This window comes from Apodemus sylvaticus, chromosome 1 (assembly GCF_947179515.1).
Source record: "Apodemus sylvaticus chromosome 1, mApoSyl1.1, whole genome shotgun sequence".
Taxonomy (NCBI): domain Eukaryota; kingdom Metazoa; phylum Chordata; class Mammalia; order Rodentia; family Muridae; genus Apodemus; species Apodemus sylvaticus.
Genome location: NC_067472.1, coordinates 102010354 through 102033594, shown reverse-complemented (window position 1 = coordinate 102033594; position 23241 = coordinate 102010354). Strand labels below are relative to the sequence as shown.

At 38.6% G+C, this 23241-nt stretch overlaps 3 protein-coding genes across 3 annotated transcripts; 2 read left to right on the top strand and 1 right to left on the bottom strand.

Moving 5' to 3' along the window:
- The first annotated feature begins 3758 nt into the window (after positions 1-3758).
- Positions 3759-4712, top strand: LOC127680763 (olfactory receptor 51J1-like). The gene has a single exon (XM_052176444.1). The coding sequence runs from the start codon at positions 3759-3761 to the stop codon at positions 4710-4712; it is 954 nt and encodes a 317-aa protein (XP_052032404.1).
- A 7394-nt stretch (positions 4713-12106) lies between these two features.
- On the top strand, positions 12107-13072 carry LOC127680756 (olfactory receptor 51Q1). The gene has a single exon (XM_052176430.1). The coding sequence runs from the start codon at positions 12107-12109 to the stop codon at positions 13070-13072; it is 966 nt and encodes a 321-aa protein (XP_052032390.1).
- A 2217-nt stretch (positions 13073-15289) lies between these two features.
- On the bottom strand, positions 15290-16240 carry LOC127680748 (olfactory receptor 51L1-like). Its single transcript, XM_052176417.1, has one exon. It carries the CDS (start codon positions 16238-16240, stop codon positions 15290-15292), a length of 951 nt encoding a protein of 316 aa, XP_052032377.1.
- Positions 16241-23241: the final 7001 nt, after the last annotated feature.

Here is a 23241-nt window from a genome sequence, read left to right as displayed (position 1 = left end):
GATTGAATCAAGATAATGTAGCATATCTATCCCTTAGCATTTCTGTGTGGTGATAGTATTCACAATCCTCTTTGCTGTCTATTTTAAAAGAAGCAATGCATTAAAATAGGTTACTATAGTTACCTATTATGCAATAATAGAACACCAGGATTTGTTCTTCCTTTTTAAATATAAAATGATATATCTGACAAAGCTCTTCTCATCCCCCCACCATTCCATTGCTTTCCTTAGCCTTTTGTAATTTTTATTCTTACTTTAATTTCTGTATGACTATTTTTGGATAACATAATGTCCTCCAAATGTTTGCTCTCATTTTCCATTATAAGGATGTAAAATTTTTCTAATTTTCATATATTCTTTATTTAATCATCATAGAAGATAACTACATCCATATTCATTTTCATACCCATGTTTTATTTCCTTAGGGACATCTGATATTGAGAAAGCAGTATGATTACTTAGATAATTGCTCTTCAGGGAGCCTGACTCTGTCTCTTTTACTCCACTGATGGAGCTTCTGATTGGCTTTAAAAGATGCAAGGCATCATCCTAGCCACAGATCTATGAAGCTAACGATGGTCACCAAGAACTTGCAGAAGTAACCTTTTCTCTGGTCACATGAAATATTAAGTGGTAAGTGGTCAAGCTTATGGTCTCCCAGTCCTATATCCTAAAGCAGCTTCAGAAAGATTTCAACTTCCATCCCTGGTCAAAGCTCTGTAGATTTTTCCTACTGATAGGCACCACTTTAACCCCCTGAACATGGGAGGTTGGATGACAAAAAGCCTAAATATGGCTATGGGCAAGTTAACAAAACAAGGTCAGAGGTATTAGATTCCAGAAATAGTTCTTGTAGTATATCACTTAGGGTACCTCATGCAATTCATGCATCTTGTCAGGTGCTGATCTGTTAACGGAAACTGCTCGTTTTCTTGTTTCCCACATAAATTCAGTCAGACAGTAATAGGAAAGAATAGTATAATTAGATAACTGGGGATAAACTAATCTCTCAGAGAATATGGGTGATGGGGACAGGAGAAATAAGTACCAATGGCTAACATAACACGTAACTTATATGGAGAAGAATGTATGATTGAACATCTCTGGGAAGATACTAATGACTGTCACACTTTGCACTTTAAATGAGTGAGCTGTATACATAGATGAATTATATTTCAATAAAGTTTCCACAGAAAGCAATGAATAAATTAGTAATTTTCATCAGGAAAAAAGATTGTGGGCAAGAAATATTAACATTTACTTGTTGCTAAGAGCTTACGATAAATACTAAGACATATTGTCTGAGGTAGAGAGTAACATTGCTATCTTTAACAGTAAAGAAACAAATATACATACAGGTAAAAGATGTGCTTTACATAGGAGGCGCCTCCCATCCTGTCCAGTTCCAGGACTATGGGACTTAGTCTATCACATTCTTGTCTTTCTGTTGATATTTTCTAAATTATTATTCTATTCTATGCTGTTTGTTTTTAATCTCTACAACTAAGCGATTCCTTTTATCACCTCCCATCCTTTGAAACACATCCTCAACTCAGGAGAACAACTGTGTTAAGATGTCTTTCAAGAACAAGTGCCACTGCATGACTGCAGAGATAGGAGAACAGGGATGAGAAAAAAAAACAAAAAAAAAAGCAAGTACAATAGAAAAATGTCAGCAGAGAACAAAGGGCGTGGAAAGTAAGGAACGAGGGCCCCTTGTGCCCAGAATCTACCAAGATCGATCGATCTGCTCACTCTCAGGTTTCTTGAGGTGTGGCAGGCAAGATACAGCTGCAATAGGATCTAGGATTCAGTAAAGTAAGTCAAGAGGAAGAGCTTTTCAGTCCAGGAGATGAGAGCATAGTCCACTTAAGAAACTAAAAGTTGCGACTTGTGTTTTAACACGCTCTGCTGTGTGTACCATCACTTGCTCTGGGGCATTGATTTGCTCCTGACTCTACCTTAAGCTGCAGCACAGCCCACCATGTAGACCTTGCCCAAATGTGGTCCGTACTAAGTTAAACTGCATCAGAGATTGATGAGTACCAGGATCCTGTGTGCAGAGGGAAAATGAAAGCTATGCTTTTTCATTGCTATCTTTGATATTTTCATAAAAGGTTATAAAGCCAAGAATTTTTAAGATCCCAATGTATTCACAGTTTTCATTTTCTCAGAATGCTCTGTCACATGGACTGTGGCAGTGATTTCTTTTTCCTGTCAGGAACGTTCACCCCATTGACATTGCCCACAGTATCATTACCTACAAAGTTGATAGTTAAAACTGCAAAGTTAGTTTGCCAAAAAACTACGAAAAACAATGTAATATTTTAAGATGGTTTATGTTTTTAAGTTGGTTCACATGCATAGTTACCCTCAGCTGCATGCATCCCACAGGCAGAAAGTTAGATACCCTGGCATGATACACCTAACTTCTACACACAGCCTGGAAACTTCCTGCTGATCTTTGCATCTGAGATGAAATGGGTTTTTTTTGTAAGTAAAGCTTTCTATGACTTTTAAAACTAAATCAATTTCTTTTAGGACTTTCTCAAAGAGTCCTGAACTTTTCCATCCCAGAATGAAATATAACTGAGAAGAAGACTTCAGAATACTTAATGACTGTGTCTGAACTGCAGAAGAGTACGCATGTTCTCTGTTTTATGGCCAAAAGTTGCAGAAATTTCCAGAGTAAGTCCAGAAATACTTTCTTCATGTGGGTGATGGTTGGAAAAAATGATATTTGGCTTTAGGCAAGTACTAAAGATAGAACTTAATAATGCCTCACTTAAAATAATGAATTTTCTCTATTACAATGGCTGCAAAAAAATTCACACCAGATAATTTATAATTTAGACTGGTGCATGTGTCAGTAGATAAGCAGAGAGTGGGAGGGGAAAGCATGCATTGATAAATGAGTCAAAAATCCACCATGACGAGTCCTTCCTATTCTCCCTGTCCAGGATGTTGTCGTGATGCTGTATTAACCCAAACAACATTCTGCTAGGAAGGTGGTTTTTCATCTGATGACAGGAAAACATTTACTGAAAATTTGCTTAGACTATTAGTATTGTTTCTGTTGTGAGTTCAGCGATGCTCTAAGATAACAAAAATAAAAAATTCCTAACAAAGAAGGTTAGCAGTTTTTTAAGACCATCAGTCAAAATATTCTGGATGCTATCATCACAATATTTTCATAAGCTATAAAGTCTTTTACAAATAAGCGAACCTGGCTTCTGACACCTTCTTGGTCATCTGGTCAATTGGTCATAGTATTTCTAGTTACTTGTTCCAGGCTGTATTCAGTGCCTCCATCTCAGCCTTGCCTTGTTCCCCCATCATTCACTACCTACTCATTGGGATTTTAAAAGTAGTTATCTTGTACTTAAATATTTATTCACCTAATTATCTATTCACATATTGCAAACATTAGTCAATGCCTTATTCTTAGATTGCATATAAATTGTCTCCCAAGTAGCTTCCTACAGCCAGGAGTGGCCACATGAGCACAAGACAGCTATTTCCTTCTTAGTAATTTGGATGCATACTTTTTCTTCGTGACAGAGAAAGAAACTCCTTTACAATGAAAACATCTGGATGGGAATCAGCTGTCAGTTTTGAAAAATAAGATCTTTGATCACATTAATCAAAGTTTGTTTTCTTCTCTTTTGTTGATTCCCAATTATTTTTCCCAACATCATATAATCTCAACAGTTTGTGACTTCTGAGGTGGTACTTCCCCCACAGGATGAGATTTCGGCATGAAGAATTCCAATAGCTCTGTAGGGTTCTTACCTACGACATTCATTTTGGTTGGCATCCCAGGACTGGAGACAGAGCACATCTGGATATCCATCCCCTTCTGCCTGATGTACATCATCATCTTCCTTGGGAATGGCACCATTCTTCATGTCATCAGAACAGATGCTTCCCTGCATCAGCCCATGTATTTTTTCCTTGCCATGCTGGCATTGGCTGAGGTTGGTGTCTCTGCCTCCACTCTACCAACCGTGCTAGGGATCTTACTTTTTGATATTTTAGAGATTACCTTTGAAGCATGCCTTCTGCAAATGTTTTTCATCCATTCTTTCTCTATTATGGAGTCAGCTGTGTTGCTGGCCATGTCTGTGGACCGCTTTGTGGCTATCTACAGCCCACTGCGGTATACAACTATCTTGACACTGCCTCGCATCTTTGGCACAGGAGCTGTCATTGGACTGAAAAGTGTCATACTAATGGCCCCATTGCCTATACTGTTAAGGAGACTGCCATTCTGTGGCCACAATGCCCTCTCTCATTCCTATTGTCTCCACCCCAATCTTATCCATCTACCTTGTGGGGACATTTCTATCAACAATATCTACGGACTTTTCATTGTGACCTCCACTTTTGGACTAGATTCACTGCTCATTGTGGTGTCTTATGGGCTTATACTCCACACTGTGCTTGGAATTGCCACTGGAGATGGAAGGAAGAAAGCACTCAGCACCTGTGGCTCACATGTCTGTGCTGTGCTTGCTTATTATGTACCAATGATTGGCCTGTCTATGGTACATCGCTTTGCACATCATGTGTCTCCTCTGGTACAGACCATGATGGCCAACGCTTATCTCTTCTTCCCCCCTGTCATCAACCCCATTGTCTACAGCATTAAGACTAAGGAGATCCGTCGTGGGATTTTCCGAATGCTGTCAGAGAAGAGGTTCAGAGTTTAGTGGAAGATGTTAAAACAGGAAGAAGTTTAGTTGGTTTCTATCATCATATGTCATCCAGTTTATGTGCTATACCTAATATAACTTAAAACCCAATATCTAATTGTGGAGATGGTCAGGGGTAAAGGATACATACTTCCCTCATTCAGAATCCATATTCTGTTTCCCACACTGAGCACTTTCCAACTGCCTTCAATTCCAAGTCAAAGGGGAACAGACTCCTCTGGCCTCAACTGGCACATGTAAATCAACAAAAAAAAAACCATACACATAATTAAAACAAAATAAATATTTCTTCAAAAGTACAGTGTCAAGTAGAAGGTAATTAGAGTCTGGTTCATTAACTAGAATGGTATGACAAGTAGATGTAGATTATTTGTGATAAAGCAGTTCACAAAACCAATGGTATTACATGCCATGTCATGTGGCATGCATGCCTAAATACATTGATTGCCTTGTAAAGCAGGGGCAGAAATGCAAGAAAGATTGTTTTTTTTAAAACAACTGATTCTTCAAGGGAAAATGAAACTGACATTTTAAAGATATCTGAGAAATCTGCTGCACTCCCTACACTAGGAAGAAGGAAACTAAACAGTGTTATATCTTCTAGAATCTCTGAATTCCACAGTAGGTAAACTGATCCTTGAGTTACAAGCTGTCCAAAGAGATTCCCCACACAGATGTTGATGTGTCATTTTCCCAGCTTTGCCAAGGCCCCACACCAGGGTTCTTTACAATTACAAATCCCACACATTATACAGGATATTGAAGTTGTTCTACACAGATGCAAAGAAACGAGCCTCCTCTTTATACACTTTTTATATTGTTGCATGTGATTCCACAGATACTTTAAATAATTAAAGTGCTTTGGACTTAATATTATTAAGAAACAAATATATATAGCAAATACAGCAATCTTGTAGTGATTACTTCCAAAGCTTCAGGGAGTGTTAACATAATGTTTATTCTTTAGATAAATATCCTAGTGCTTCTGGCTGCCCTCTGAGAGGCCACACCCAGTAGCTGGCTCAGACAGATGCAGATACTGACAGCCAAACAGTAGATGGAGCTTAGGGACTCTTATGGAAGAATAGTGGGAAGGGTTACAGGAAGACCAAAAGAATCAACTAACCTGGACCCTTGGGCTTCTCAGAGACTGAACCACCAACCAAAGAACATACTTGGACTGGACCTAGGCCTCCCTGCATATATATAGCAGATGTGCAGCTTGGTCTCATGTGGGTCCCTCAACAACTGAGGCTGTTCAAAAGCTGTTGCCTGTCTGTGGGATATGTTCTTCTACCTGAGCTGCCTTGTCTGGTCTCAAAAGGAAAGGATGTGCTTAGCCTCACAGAGACTTGTTGTGTCAGGGTGGGAGGATACCCAGGGGCTGCCACCTGTGCAGAGGAGAAGGGGAGGGGCATGGAAGAAGGGAATTATGGGAGAGTATGACTGGGAGGGGGCAGTGAGTGGGGTGTAAAGTAAATAAGTAAAAAATGAATAATAAAATTGTTTAAAAGGTGAACTAAAATTGAAAAAAACTAATACTTTGAGCTAGAGATGGCTCAGTGGTTAAGACCACTGACTGCTCTTCCAGAGGTCCTGGGTTCAATTCCCAGCAACCATATGGTGGCTCACAACCATCTGTAATGAGATCTAATGCCCTCTTCTGGTGTGTCTGAAGACAGAAACAGGGTACTCATACATATAAATATATCCTAATCCTATGATAAGTTCATTCTGATGCCTTCTTCTAGTGTGTCTGAAGACAACAACAGCATACTCATACATATAAGTATACCCTAACCCTAATCCTAACTTAAACCTGAATGATAAGAGCTTTTTTCAATAAATTGAACATAAATCTGAGGTTCAAAATGGCAGAATTTCTTCTAAGGAATGAACACAACCCTTCCCTGGCATGCATAAGACTTAAGATTTAACCTCTAACCTTGACCCCTATGGTAGCACATCTTTATAGAACTTTGCACTAATTTTCCATAGAGTATGCTTTCCAACGATCGCCAAACCTTGTGCTCTCAGGACTAGATGTTCAGGTTTCCAGCTTAACAGTGCAGTGCAGAAACATCTCCTGAACAAGAGAGGCTTCCTGATTCTCTCCCTTGAGGACTGAGGTCTCAAAGCACAATCTGCATAGCCCTGTAAGATCCTGGAGGCATCTCCCCACTGGTCTCCTACATTTTAGCCTGGAATCATCAGTAACATAAAAACCACATGCAGACACGGGCTAGAGAACAGACACTAAAGACGACTGAGAGAACACAGTGAGTACCCAGTGAGGCTGGACTTCTCCCGAAGTGGATAGTAGTAACATGGATAGCAATAAGAGGAGGAAAAGCTGGTGACTGAGAGAGAGGATATTCCATAGGATCAAAGGGGAAATTAAGCAGACCTGTTTCAGAGGTGTGTCACGGGGAGGTGGGACTGGAGGGAAAACTGAGTGCCAGGTAGGAAACATGAAGCAGTTATGTAGAGATTTATCACACACTGTCACTGATGCTAAGAGTGGCCCAGGTGCCTCTCATTCCATGCTTCATGGCACCTTGGTGTGCTGGTCTCTGTCATCAGTATCTTGGCATCAAAAAAGTGGCTTTTGTTGGATGATGTCGCTGTTGCTCCCCTCTGATGCCCCTATTGTGTTCATCTTGTCTGTTCTACAAAAGGCTTATCAGATGTCTCTGAAAGAGATGATGGCTTCGAGGAAAACAATAGATGAAAGGAGTGTACAGAAACTAGCAAGCTCCCTCTGGGGATGGGTAGAGAAAAAGCAGGGCTAGAGAGGGCATGAAGAGCTAAATAAAGGATCCCACAAGCATGCGGGCATCATTGTCTCTTCTGCCAGGATTGGATAAGAAATTGATCCATCTGGAGAATTACTCAATTATTATCTGTATTATGTGCAGAAAAGGAGGAACACTGCCACATTTTCTCAATACTAAGCCTGGTTCTCTCCACTCTCCTCCTCCTCTCCCTTAATTCTATTCTTCAGTCTGTCTTTGTATCTTCTTAATATATATCCACTGACTTTAGGTACTCCCTGGGATGTCACACATGCATAGATACTCATGCCCAAAAGCATGTTTTCACTTGCATACCTGTATTCACACACACTCACAAATTTGTAGATGCACACAAATACATTCTTACCTTCAGAAAGTATGCTGTCCACTCATTTAATCCTTTTTCCAGAGATCCCTCTGCCCACAGCCCCTCTGCTAACACATGTGCTAATGGTGTCTCTCCTTGGGTTAAGGCCTTGTGAAAACTCCATTCTCCCTCCAGGGCATTGGTTTTCACCCCCTTTCTGCCTCAGTTCCCACCATACCTACAACTAGGCCCCCTTCTGCGGTGTTACAGAGGCTTCATTTTCATAGCATATGCTGTTGTCCCATCTTAACCTTTCTCCAACCTTTCAAATTGTTACTCAAACTACAGAGAATGTAGTAGACTACTGTCCTCAGGTTTCCTGGCTTTCCATACCATATTCAGAACCTTTGTGCATATGTGGTGTGTGTGTGTGTGTGTGTATGTGTGTGTGTGTGTGTGTGTGTGTGTGTGTGTACAGGCAAGAATGACAGGAAAGCTGAGAGGGATATGAAGTGAAGCAAGGGGTATGAATGGAAAAACAAAACAAAAGACAATCACAAGACATATATATATATATATATATATATATATATATATATATATACACGTGTGTGTATGTGTGTGTGTATGTATATATATAAAACTTATGAGTAAAAGGGGACCAAGAAAGGAGTGATAGAGTTATACAGGAAGTGAATGAGTAATGTATGATGTACACATACATATGAACATATCATAATAAACCTATTGTTTTATACTAACTTTAAGAAGCAGAAGAAAAATCTCAAATTCACAGCAGTGTATATATGTGACACTTCGTCACTGGACTGGCCAGCTCCTTTGTATGAGCACTCACTAAACTTTATTTTAGCTGAATTAAACAAAACAACTCACTGGCTTTTCAAAGAAAAATATTTTTCAGAGTAAACACTCTTTCCTATTAAGAATGATGAACAGAAATTATGCAGTTGGTAAGTGAGTTAAAATTGTAATATTCTAGGACAGTCAATTTCCTGCGAATGTCATAGTTCTCTCCTGTTCTCTGCCATCCCAGCAATTATTACATTACCACACAGACTGTCCAGGTAGTACTTAATTACAACACCATCAAAGATTCTCTTTATGAAGCTGCATAGAAGGTTTTCAAAAGAAATCACTGTGGAAATTGAGGTATACCACGTTGTTGGATATACTGTCTGTCTTCTCGGAGAGTTACCTCCTGACTGTTCATCAAGGGTCTGGAAATCAAACAGTGAGCCTGATCCCTGGCGTTCGGTGGTCTTCTCCATGCAGCTTGTCACTCTCTGTGGTTTTCATTGAGCTCTGTCATCTCATAAACGTAAGTCTTTCAAAACAAAATATATTCCTCTATGTCTATTTGCACTGACCAATCAAAGCAAGCAGAAATATAAAAACAGACAGAACTATCACATACATTTAAAATGAAATTGTGTGTCTAGCATCTAGAAAAAATAAAGAGGTATTGAGTCTATATCTAACTCTATTCAAGAGTGCCTGGGACTGATATAGTAGTGGTATACACCTTTAATCCTAGTACTCCAGAGGCAGAGAACACGAAGATCTCTGTGAGTTCAAGGCCAGCCTGGTTTATAAACTGACTTCCAGAACAGCCAGGTCTACACAGAGAAATTCTGTCTCAAATAGATAGATAGATAGATAGATAGATAGATAGATAGATAGATAGATAGATAGATAGATGACAGATAAATGTGCCTCAATCAGCACTGTTCGAAACTCAGGCTAGACATCCTCAAGAATCCACTATACTGTGCTCATTTCCTGGTTGGGAGAGCAATCTTGTCCTTGCAAAGTGCTAGGGGATGGAGGAACCAACATGATTCTTCTCAGATTTCTTTCCTTTCCAGTTTCATAAATGACCAACTACATCTATAATTAGCATGCTTTTCTTAGAATATTTTCTAAGTTGTTAAATATTAATAGTGAATATTAATGTAGATTATTAATACTTAGTACTAGAAGAGCTTTACAAACCTTAGCCATGGTGGATTGTCTTTTGACTTATGATTTATGGGTGTTCTTACTCTTTACTGTTCATTTGGACATACTCACTGGTATCTATAACTTCTGTATAATTTTTTTTCTTATGAAAATTTCATTCCTAAATACATGCCTATATTTATTTTTTATGGAGCAGTTTCTGGGTTTTAAATTATATTAACTTAAAGGGAAAAAATACTTGTAAATATTTTTTTTCTTATTTTATTTTATTACTTTTTAAATTAGGTATATTTTTATTTGCATTTTAAATGTTGTCCCCTTTCCTGGTTTCCACCTCCCACCCACCCCCGAAAATCTTCCCCAATCAACCCTCCTCCGCTTCCCTGTCCTGGTATTCCTCTACACTAAGGCATCAAGTCTTTCCAGGACCAAGGGCCTCTCCTCCCTTTGGTGTCTAACAAGACCATCCTCTGCTGCCGATGTGTCTGGAGTCATGAGTAACTCCATGTGTACTCTTTGGCTGATGGTTTTGTCCCTGGGAGTTCTGGGAGTACTGGATGACTCATATCATTGTTCTTCCTATGGCACTGGTAACACCTTAAGCTCCTTGGGTCCTTTCTCTAACTCCCCCATTGGGTACCCTGTGCTCAGTTCAATGGCTGGCTGAGAGTGTCTCCCTCTGTATTTGCCATGCACTAGCAGAGCCTCCCAGGTGACAGCTATATCCAGCTCCACTCAGCAAGTATTTGTGGGCATTGATAATAGTGTCTGGGTTTTGTAACTGTATATGGGATGGATCCCTAGGTGGGGTAGTCTCTGGATGGTCTTTCCCTCAGACTCTGCTCCACACTTTGTCTCTGTATCTCCTTCTGTGGGTATCTTGTTCCCCCTTCTAAGAAGGACCAGAGTATTCATACTTTGTTCTTCCTTCTTCTTGGGCATCACTTGATATGTGAATTGTATCTTGGGTATTCCAAATTTCTAGGCTAATATCCACTTGTAAATATTTTAATCTTTTCTTACCTAATTGAAAGAAATTCATTTCTGTTTTTATTTTTTCCTATTTCCCCCAATTTTATGTTGTTGTTGTTGCTGTTGCTATGGCTGCTACTGTTCAAATTCTTACGTGGGTTTTCCAGAGTTGTAATTTGGACATTATGGATCTCTTAGGAAGTGTAAGATGGTATAATTATAAGAAATAATTCTATATTCATGGGTTCCTGATAAACTATCCATAATTTTTATTCATAGAACGTTCCAATAGTTAAGACCCATTCATTGCTTAGATTTAAAGAATAAAACCCTCTAGAGGCAGTATAGAGACCTTTGAGCCTAGTTTATCTATCAAAGCTCTCCAAAGTTGTTCATTAATTCTTCCCTCAGACCACTTCATCTTGGCTTCACGTCCCATTACTAACACTAAAATGCCTTCATAAATGTTTCTCTTACAAAATATCTGAAACGTTCTTTTTATACAATGCCTTTTGCTTCCTCTTCCATTTGTATTTTATCTCTAGATTTTAGATTTCCTTAAAAATGGACTTTAACCTATCTAAATTTTTCTTCCTTTCTACTCTCCCTTCTTTCTCCCTTAACTGAAGTTCTGGTCTGTTTTATCATATTAACTCCTAGCTTCTCACCTACTTGAAAATGATTATAAGATCCCATGATTTCCTCATTGTACATTCATCTATGAGCCAGTCCTTGTGAACTATCCCTATGAATATTAAACTCTTAATGCACAAGACAAACCTATGTGTCATGTTGCCTCCAGAATTCTTTCCTACTTCTATGCTCCATAAGAGAATATTATAATCCACACAATTGCTAAAGCAAGATATCTAGAAGTAATCTTGATACTTTCCAATTTAAACACTAATTCATCTGAGTAAATATCACAGAGCACTAAACAAATCATCTTTCTGTGCTATTCGTCAGATAGAAAAGAAGCAAAAATTTTGCTTTTGTTTGTTTGCTTCTTTAAAATTCTAATAAGATCAATTTTAAGTTAGTAAAAATGTATGTATAGATGCATATGGACAGATGCAACAGTCATCAGAGTATATCCTACCAGAGAAAATATATAGATATATTTTAAAACACAGTTGAAGGAAAACAAGTTGAAAGAAATGAGCTTGTCTTGAATAAAAATCTATAAGAGAACAATCCTCAGTGTTCAGCTTCTGGCTGTTTAATGGCCCAGTATTGTGTTTCTCAGTGGCAATCTGTAGCATATTATTTCTTGATTATAGTGATCGAATGAAAAATGGTATACTAATGCTATTTTTAATGTGGAATGCAGATTTCATATGTTGCATTTATCAAGCATGTCAGAAGTAGCCAATACCACTCACAGTCCTTTCTACTTCATCCTCACGGGCATCCCTGGATTTGAGGATATCCATCTCTGGATCTCCATCCCCTTCTTCTGCTTCTATACCGTCTCCATCATGGGCAACATCACCATCCTCATCGTCATCCGCACAGAGCCATCTCTCCACCAGCCCATGTACCTCTTCCTCTCCATGCTGGCCCTTACTGACTTGGGTCTCACTCTCACCACGCTTCCTACCGTCATGCAGCTCCTCTGGTTCAGCATCCGGGAAATCAGCTTTGAGGCCTGCTTTGCCCAGTTCTTCTTCCTCCATGGGTTCTCCTTTATGGAGTCATCTGTTCTATTGGCCATGTCCTTTGACCGTTATGTGGCCATCTGCCGCCCACTCCACTATGCCTCCATCCTCACCACTGAGGTCATTGGTAGAATAGGGTTGGCCATCATTTGCCGCTGTGTCTTGGCTGTACTTCCCTGCCTTTTCCTGCTCAAGCGCCTGCCCTTCTGCCATTCCCACCTTCTTTCTCACTCCTACTGCCTCCACCAGGATATGATTCACCTGGTCTGTGCGGACATCAGGGTCAACAGCTGGTATGGATTTGCTCTGGTCCTGCTCATTATTGTATTAGACCCTCTGCTCATTGTACTCTCCTATGCACTTATCCTGAAAAGTGTCTTGAACACAGCCACTTGGACTGAACGACTCCGGGCTCTCAACAACTGTCTGTCCCACATGTTGGCTGTTCTGGTTCTCTATGTCCCCATGGTTGGTGTGTCTATGACTCACCGCTTTGTCAAGCATGCCTCTCCACTGGTCCATGTTCTCATGGCCAATATCTACCTGCTGGCACCTCCTGTGATGAACCCCATCATTTACAGTGCAAAAACCAAGCAGATCCGCCAAGGAATCACTCGTCTCTTTTTGCAGAGAAAAGTACACTGAAATCTGAAGTTTATATAGAAAGGAATAATTTTATAATTGTAACATGGTGTCAAGCATAAATATTCCTGCCATAAAACTGTGCAAAGCAAGGATATGGAGTGGAATATCTGCTTAATAGATAATCCCAGCTAATAAAAGCGATATTATTGCTCAACTAGAAATTAAAAGAGATAGTTTTTAAAGCTTAGGTTTGCTATTCTCTAAACACTTGCCTTTGAAATTGAGAAAAAAAACATTTTTAAAATATAAAATTCTTTTCTCACCACAGTGTTTTGAACATATTATAAACTACATGATCTCATTTTACAAACTCAAAATTCTTATAATGCTCTCTGAAGCTATAGCTTTTGCTGTAGCTTTGAGTCCACATAAGCTCTGGGATTTGGTTCCAGAAACATCCACTCAGCAATGTCTCTGGGCAGTAACAGAAGAACACAGATGTCACTTTCTTGTTTCTGTTATCAAGCTTTGTAGGATTAACATTTACAGGGTAAAAAAAGAAAGTAAAATGCAGGCCGAAGTAGGTATCATGTATTAACAAATACTTATCTGGGATCACAATCTATTCATCTCATTAAAAGATTAGTTCCTACTCAGATTTTTATGTAATATATACATTTTCAATGCGTCTATTATTTTCATAAATTATATACTCAATGCATTTTTCAATTTATAAAAACCATTTCTTTTACTTTTGAGATTATTATTATATCATTCTGCCCTTCATTTTCATTCCTCCAAACCCTCCTATATAACTGACTTACTCTCTTTCAAATTCATATAACACAGGATAGCTATTTTAGAAACAAAGATTTAAATATGTATGTATGTTTTATTGCATACATTTATAATAGAATAAACATTAAAATAATTTTAAACACAAAAGTATGTTTCATAGTCAAAACTTTGTTGGAGGCAAAAATTTCAAAAAATAACTTAGCAGCAACAAATGTGTTGATGTAAATATCCATTAAAGAATATATTCTCAAATGACTGACATCAATTATTAAGTCATTATAAATGTAGATGCATGAAATGTATGGTGAACTGCTATAAACCTGATATATCATCTCTGATAAAAGTTCTCACCAACTATATACATATATTATATAATATTAGCTATCAACCTAAAAATACTGAACCTAGACAGATTTCTGTTGTCTAAGAGAATATATAAATTAAATGTTTATAATTGCTGTTTCAAACCAAATGAGCACTTTAAAACATTACTGTGTATAGCTGACTGATGAACTGATACTACAAAATAGAAAATATTGTCATTGCAATTGGAACCCTTGAGGTGAGAAAGGATAAGAACCTGGTACTGTAGTTTAGGAGACAAGAGTGTGGTCATCCCCATTTTATGACACTTTCTATTAAAACACAAGTAGAAGGAGGAAGTAACAATTAGACCTGTGCTGATGGAGTTGAGAGAAGGGGTCAGGGAAGAGAACAGAGCAGACCTCACAGTATGCTGAGGCTGAGGGAGGCTGAGGGAAGAGAAGGAAGACAGGGGGAAGAAAGGATGCCCACACATGATGCCTGGGCAGCTGAGGCTCTTCATATTTTACTATATCCCTCAGTTGAAATCATTTAGTCAATGTACATCCCAGAGTCTTTAGAAATACATAAAATCTACATGTGGAAACTCTTGCATGGTGGATAGGATGAAGAATCAGTTCCTTATATAGCAATTTGTCTTCATAGATAGGTTATCAAGCAATTTATTGTTTAAACATAGACAGTTTTCAGAGTGAAATGAGGTTCTTTCATAAGGAAGAAGATGTTAAAATCATGAATATCTGATGGCAAACACAAAACTATACAAATTCAAAGGAACATTTCCAGAATCACTATCCTTAGGGAAAACACTTCATCCCCAAGAATTTCATTTAAAAATTAATTTTTTGTTCATTTTAATTTAAATATCATTAAATTTCAAAACTAATGTTAACTGGCTATTTTGTGACAGTATGGATTTACTACTTGTACATTGAATTAATATATCTGGTTAAAGAAGAAAAGTTAGATACATACATGTATGTCAGTAAAATATAAGCTATGAATATGACATTTATCATTCAGAAGCAAGCTTGTAGTAAGGATTTGAATTCCTCTCTTCCTTATCAAAATACCTAACAGAAAATGTTCCTTGTGGGAGAATTACAGCCAGGGTTTATAGATTTAAGAATAATCCCTGCTTTCTGAGTGTGTGACTCAGATCAATCCCTTCTTGCAGGAGAACAAGTTGGTAATTCCCTGTTGAATTGGACGGGTCTTGACACTGTATATGATGGGATTGAGCACTGGTGGCACAAACAGATAGATGCTTGACATGAGTGTGTGGACCACTGGTGATGCATGCTTGGCAACGCGATGCATCACAGAGACACCAATCATAGGCACATAATATATAAGCACTGCACAGATGTGTGACACACATGTGTTGAGTGCCTTCTTCCGACCCTCACCAGATGTAATACCCATCACTGTGTAGAGAATGAGCCCATAAGAGACCACAATGAGCAATGAGTCCAGCCCAAAAGTGGCCAGGACAATGGCCAACCCCAGGATGCTGTTCAGTCTAGTGTCTGCACAAGGCAGTTGGATCAAGTCTGAGTGGAGGCAGTAGGAATGGGAGAGAATATTTATGTGACAATATGGAAGTTGTTTTAAAAGAATTGGAAGTGGGGCCATGAGTGCAACACTCTTTAGTGTAATACCCAGACCCATGGATATGATCCGAGGAAGAGTTAGAATGGCTGTATAGCGCAGAGGATTATAGATGGCTACAAAGCGGTCATAACTCATGGCCAGCAGAACTCCTGACTCCATGCCAGAGAAAGTGTGAATGAAGAACATTTGTGCCAAACAGCCATCAAAGTCAATTCTGTAGGCATCAAACCAAAGAATGCCCATAACAGTGGGTAGGGTGGACATAGAGACTCCCACCTCAGTGATGGCTAGCATGGAGAGGAACAAGTACATTGGCTCATGGAGAGCTGAGTCTTCCTGCACTGCTGCCATGATTAGGCTGTTGCCCACAATGGCAACCATGTACATAGTGAAAAACAGAATGGAGAGCCAGCCATGTTGGGCCTCCAGTCCTGGAATGCCAGTCAGGAAGACTGATAGGAGGTCAAGACTTTCATTGTTCTCTGCTCCCATGACACCAACAGTAGAGGTAAAGTTTTCACCTGCATATGAAACAAACTGAAGTTAGCTCAAACCTTTTGAGTCATGCTGATTAGCATCCACTCTAAAAACTGAAGAAAGGAGGTAAGAAAGCTGATGTGTGAAGTATCATAGTAGACACTCTCATCTTTCTCCATGGTCCCCTGAGTTCCTAGTACTCACCTGTTATATATCAAAGAGGTATTTCAGATTTCTCAGTCCTAAGAGAGATTGCTGTTTTGTTTGTTCACTTACAAAATGAAGATATACTATTCTCATACTTAGATGTGTAGAAGGTAGAGAAAATTGCTATTCAGGGCTCATATTTCTGGTTTTCTAAGGTGGTAAAAGTGAATCCCAGTTTGCTCTAGGTTAGTAATCACAGAGTTGAATTGTCACTCTGTCACTGTAAATCTGTAACTGCAACTGTAAATCTGAGGAGACCAGAACACCTAAGTAAGCACACACATGGGTTCTCACTCTTTTCCAGACAAGAAGAAATACATTGATTAAGTTGAGATTCTGACTTTAGAAGGCTAGAAATTACCATTCTGTGTGAAAATGCACAAGCTACCTCTGAATGGATAACATATTTCATCAAACCTGTTAATGATGCAGTGCTGTGAAATGAGGTTTGACCCAGAATCCATTAACTGACTGAAGATGCAGATAAACGGATCAATTGACCATCAAGGGACTACTCAGAGCTTTTACTAAAGTTTCGAATTATGTGATGTGGCTTGATATAATGTAACGTAATAAATGGAAGATAGCATAGTAAATCAAATTTGTAATAAAAGAAATGTAAATAGTAGAAATGACAAATATAATTGATATACAAGTTGAGTAAACTTTAGGCATGCATTTAGTCATTCACACCAGAATAGATGTATACATCAGAGCTTCTGTGTGGATCCTACATGATAACCCATAGCTGACATAAAAATTGTCCACATATCTGAAAAGCTTTTAGAACTCCTCTGCTGGACAGATGAACAATTAGAGCCACGTATAGCCAGCCAAGGGAATGTGAAGAGCAATGACCATAGAGAAAGGAGCTAGACAGCAGGGAGACTGGCCAGAGAGCCTGTTTGCACATTGCCTGCAGTCTTTCTGGAGAGCTCTGGTGAAGTCCCACACAACTCATCTTGCGTTTTCCTAAAAACAAAAAGCTCTCCTGACAGGTGAAATATTCTTCCTATGTCTCTTATTCATAAGTCCTCTTGTTTCTACTTTGCACATTACATTCTCAACATTTATTACATATTAATACAGAAGAATCTCAGTGATTTGAGTAACATCCCATGCCAACTAAATCAAGTACAGAATATAATTACCTTTATTTCCTGGGGTGATTATAGGATGCAAAAATGCCTCATTCTTACACTGTGCAATGGCAGTCTTTTACACTACAGTGGCACTTTCAATCAACCCTCAAATCTCCATCCACTCCCTTGCATTGCAATAAGTTTTCATTCTGGATTGCAACTTCACATTTCTTTGTTGTTCATCATCTGCTGGACTCACCCTTAAGCATCTGCCTGGCCCTTTAATAAGCTCATGATGCTCAAATTTCACCCACAAATGCAGCCTAGATAAGGCATTAGTTTTATACCTTCTTGGAGTCCAGTTAGACTAGTTTGTCTAATGGAAGCCTGAAGCCAATAATGGAAAAATAAATTCTCAGTACAAGAAAAGGAAATAGATAATCTTCCTTTACATTTTTCTTGTCTTTATTATGTATTTCTTTATATCTGCTTAACTTGAAATATACTATATTGGCTTGTATGTTTTGTTCATAATCTTGTTATGACATTTTGCTACCAAACTGTCATTCATGGTCCACTTAATTATGCTCAATAATTGAATATTTACTGCACCCTGAAACACTGACTTCATCTTATCTTATTGTCTTACAGAGAAATGTCTTCTGGGTCTGAATATCCATGCAAACATTAATCTTAATCTATGAGTATATATTTTCTTGTGTATTTGTTAATTTAATATTTATACCTCCTACTAGACTGAAACTCCATCAGAAAAAAGGGAGAGTGCTAATTCAATAAATATAAAAAATAAAGTCTCCAATAAATCCTAATAATTGCCCAAGTTTAAATGCACACTAGGTTTGTGTAAAAATACCAGATGAATAAATACTTTAATATATAAGCAACAAATAAAAGTTTTAATATAGTGCTTTATAATTTTTCTCCATATTGCATATTTCTAATACTAAATTACTTTCTCTACTTCTCAAATATCTTACTTTTAACACCCAGATTTTCTTGTCAAGACTCCACTGGTTAATAAATGTAACACAGATCAATAATGTGCAATCATATTTTGCATGGTGACGGCTTTTCATAATACTGCGTAAGCATAAATAAAAAGTTACCTCAATCCTAACCTCTATATTATTATATAGATTTTTGATAATTCAACAGTGACATTCTTCCTTCAGCAGAATGCTACAGTATTCATAATATACTGTGACAATTATTTCTACTAAGAAGAATGCTTGAAATTCTTAAAAACAAGTATTCCTTTATATTTAAAGCCTAAATTCTTGAGCTCACATAGTGCCCATGCAGTGAATCTCTTTCAAAGTTACTTCTTAATACTGTACGGATTTCGCATCATTCTTAGGACAGTCTACAGTTTAGAACTGTGGCATTCTACAATTGATTCTCTGTTTCATTCTAAAATTATTCTAATACTGTTGATTTCCACAAAGGGAAATGTTTCTAAAACATCATTCAGGTTTCTTGTACTGAGGATCTTATTCTTTTCCAGTATTGCCACACACTTTTCTTTAGGAAAGCTTACTATGGTATCATGTGGAGCTGAGAGGCAATTCTGTGCTGGCTATGGAGTTTATACTCTAGAGGTGGGTAATTCCTAGCAACTGGTCTTCCTTTGCTTTTGCTTTTTTATCATTTATATTATACAGTGCTATGCTATCTGACTGAGTGTCAAAACCTGTGAATATGTATTCAATGAGATTGTTAAGAAAACTAATGATATTCAATAAAAAAAAATTGACTTCCTAGCCAGTCATGGTGGTGCATGCACCACCTTTAACCCCAGCACTTGGGAAGCAAAGGCAAGCAGTAGATCTCTGAGTTTAGGGCTAGCCTGATCTACACAGCAAGTTCCAGGAAGAGTTATATACAGACGCCCTGTCTCAAACAAAACAAAACAAACAAATAGATCCGGTAACCCACCCCTACTAAAATGACTGACACACGCTGCATTTGTACCTCTGTCCTTCCTGTTGGGCTCAGCTCTTTTGACGTCATGCTTCTGTCTGACCAGGCACCTCCAATGCACTTCCTGTGACTGTGACTCCAAAGTATGCTTTTGGAAAACTAAAAGCATAACTGGATGGACAGAAGCTCTGATGTGATGCTCAGTCAAAGCTGGAAGTCCTGGGTTCCACATTCTAGACAGTCATCAAAGCAACAACTGCCATAGGGGAGCTTTGGAGAACAGAGGGGGCTCAGTGAAGATGAGTAGGGCCAAGGATGAGAGGAATGAAAAGGAACCGCAAAGCAGTTTGAAGCTTATGCAAGGAATGTTTTTCCCAGAGTTAAAGCTACGCTGCTTACTTAGAGGCAGTGAAGATATTCAAAGGCAGAACAAGCACATGTGGGCATGAGGAGGCGTGCTGGCTGCACTTGCTGAACTGGGATTAAAGTTTCTTTCAGCTCTGCCAAACCCCAGGCCTGAGGTTTCAGGCAAACGAATTCTTACCCATTCTGTGACAGAATTTCATGGCTGTGGATCAATGTGAGACATGACAGACCCATATTGTCTTCATCATTGTCATCATCATCATCATCATCATCATCATTGCACCACCTATATTACTAAGACAACCTCTGGTTATCCCAACTGAAGGCACCTGGGAAACTATAGGGCATTTGAATCTGTATTACTCTTTCTAAAGAAAACCTATATAACAATGAGATTTGTTGACTTGTTTATTGTCTTAAAACTCTCTATCACGGACTAAATAACTTGTTGCATCTATTCATATACACACAGGCATTTAAATATACAGGACTACAATTATAGAACCTAAGAAGCCAATAGAATGATGGACAAAAGCACACTTCTTGTACACATATCAAGAAAGCATGGGTTCAGCATCACCTGAGAGGGCTATATGAAGGAATTCTTAGGTTTACAGTTGGCCAAAGTTCAAAACGACTCCACAGTCATCTCAAGCAGCCTCTGGACACAAACCAAAGATGGACTTTATATATGTAAACAAGAGCTTCCAAGACCTGGGCCTTTGGGGTTCTGTTTTGTCCCAGTGTGATAGTGAAGTGTGCTGGAAAGTGGAGAGGGTGAGATCTCACCTTGGGGAAAGTAATCAAGATTGCCCTATCTCCCCAGAGATCTAGAGAAATTCAACTCCTTCCCTATGATGAAAATAGGGAAAAAAGTTTCTGATCTCACTACCTGTAACTCCCCTTCCTGCTCAAAAGCCAGCTTAAAAGGAAAACTGGATCTGGAATCTAGAGGCATGATCTTTGACTAGTGAGCTTTAAATAGTTTCTAGGCTAAACATAAAGCTTATGAGGGCACAAAACTTGGAGTCCAAGGCCAACCTCAGGATTTTAGCAATAAAGAATATGATCTTGGCTACCTTCTTCCATGTATCACTTCTTTTCCTGATTCAATTCCCTATTCAATACTTCCATCTCTCACTGAACCCTCCACCAACTTCTCCTAGTTCAGGGTCATTTCAGGGCCATGCAGGAACATAAGATTCAAACTTACACACATATTGATTGAGTCTTACCCATGTAAGTAATCTTATTATATCATGATAGTAGTAAATTAACTTTCTACTTGGAACTTGTTTTTCATAGAATAAGTAACTTATCTGCAAGAGACAGATACTCAAGTGAGAAGAGGTAAAAGGCTTGTTTGGTTTGAATTGAATCTAGTGTACACAATAACCTTACCATAAGTTTTGAGGCAGGTCCTAATTTCCCAACCTCTAGTATGTTTTCCCCATAGTTTCTGTTCTTCTCAGTAAATATTTCATGTTACCTCTTCATTTTGGTTTCTGATGGACTGAATCCTTGTTAAGGAAAGAATGGAAGGAAGGCTACCTTTTCTGTCAAGTACTGTACAAGACTGGAGAGGAATATGGAGCTTAGCAAAGAGATTTCTCCTCCTTTGAAGTTCTAAAATATTGGGAAAAAAACAGGTGAAAATAATGTCTGCTGCCAGTGTTGTTACACTATTAGTTCAGCTGAAATAATGAGGGTTGAATCCTATATGTATAATTCAAAAGAACTTAGACCCAGAAAAATATTGTAAGGTTACAGAATCATGGGGAAAGGAGTTTCATATCAGCCAAGAGACTGGCAGATAGAAGTGTGGTGACTTCATAAAGTGTTGTGACCCTATCATGTTCCTAAGGAATTTTAGCTTTTTTCCTTTTGTAAGATCTCAATAAAGTGAGTAGATAAGCAAAAGAATCTCATATATTTATTTATTTAGGTAGTGCTAATACTATAATATCAGGGCATATATAGCATAGCACAATACATTGAAAGTCTTGACACACTGGAGGGTAGCATGCAGAAGAATGCGAATTGATCCATCCTTGTCTCCTTGTACTAAGCTCAAATCCAAATGGATCAAGGACCTCCACATAAAGCCAGACACTCTGAAGCTAATAGAAAAGAAACTGGGGAAGACCCTTGAGGACATTGGTACAGGGAGAAAGTTTCTGAACAGAACACCAATAGCGTATGCTCTAAGAGCAAGAATTGACAATTGGGACCTCATAAGGTTACAGAGTTTCTGTAAGGCAAAGGACACCATCAAGAGGACAGATCGGCAACCAACAAATTGGGAAAAGATCTTCACCAATCCTACATCAGATAGAGGGCTAATATCCAATATATATAAAGAACTCAAGAAGTTAGACTCCAGAAAACCGAACAACCCTATTAAAAAATGGGGTACAGAGTTAAACAAAGAATTCTCACCTGAAGAACTTCGGATGGCGGAGAAGCATCTTAAAAAATGCTCAACTTCATTAGTCATTAGGGAAATGCAAATCAAAACAACCCTAAGATTTCATCTTACACCAGTCAGAATGGCTAAGATTAAAAATTCAGGAGACAGCAGGTGTTGGAGAGGGTGTGGAGAAAGAGGAACACTCCTCCACTGCTGGTGGGGTTGCAAATTGGTACAACCACTCTGGAAATCAGTCTGGCGGTTCCTCTGAAAACTGGGCACCTCACTTCCAGAAGATCCTGCTATACCACTCCTGGGCATATACCCAGAGGATTCCCCACCATGTAATAAGGATACATGCTCTACTATGTTCATAGCAGCCCTATTTATAATTGCCAGATGCTGGAAAGAACCCAGGTATCCCTCAACAGAAGAGTGGATGCAAAAAATGTGGTATATCTACACAATGGAGTACTATTCAGCCATTAGAAACAATGAATTCATGAAATTCTTAGGCAAATGGATGGAGCTAGAGAACATCATACTAAGTGAGGTAACCCAGACTCAAAAGGTGAATCATGGTATGCACTCACTAATAAGTGGTTATTAACCTAGAAAACTGGAATACCCAAAACATAATCCACACATCAAATGAGGTACAAGAAGAAAGGAGGAGTGGTCCCTGGTTCTGGAAAGACTCAGTGAAACAGTATTCGGCAAAACCAGAACGGGGAACTGGGAAGGGGTGGGAGGGAGGACAGGGGAAGAGAAGGGGGCTTACGGGACTTTCGGAGAAGAGTGGGGGGGGGCTAGAAAAGGGGAAATCACTTGAAATGTAAATAAATTATATCGAATAAAAAAATTTAAAAAAAAAAGAAAGTCTTGACACAAAATTTTTCTGGTAAATGATAATCCATGGGAAGACACTTGCACATTCATGCATATTGCAGCACAAATCACAATAGCCAAGATGAGTTTTCCTACATGCCCATCAACAGATAAATGGATAA

Bases quoted from the DNA above. Each gene is read 5' to 3' on its own strand.
- LOC127680763 (XM_052176444.1), top strand. From the start codon at position 3,759: ATGAAGAATTCCAATAGCTCTGTAGGGTTCTTACCTACGACATTCATT.
- LOC127680756 (XM_052176430.1), top strand. From the start codon at position 12,107: ATGTTGCATTTATCAAGCATGTCAGAAGTAGCCAATACCACTCACAGT.
- LOC127680748 (XM_052176417.1), bottom strand. From the start codon at position 16,240: ATGGGAGCAGAGAACAATGAAAGTCTTGACCTCCTATCAGTCTTCCTG.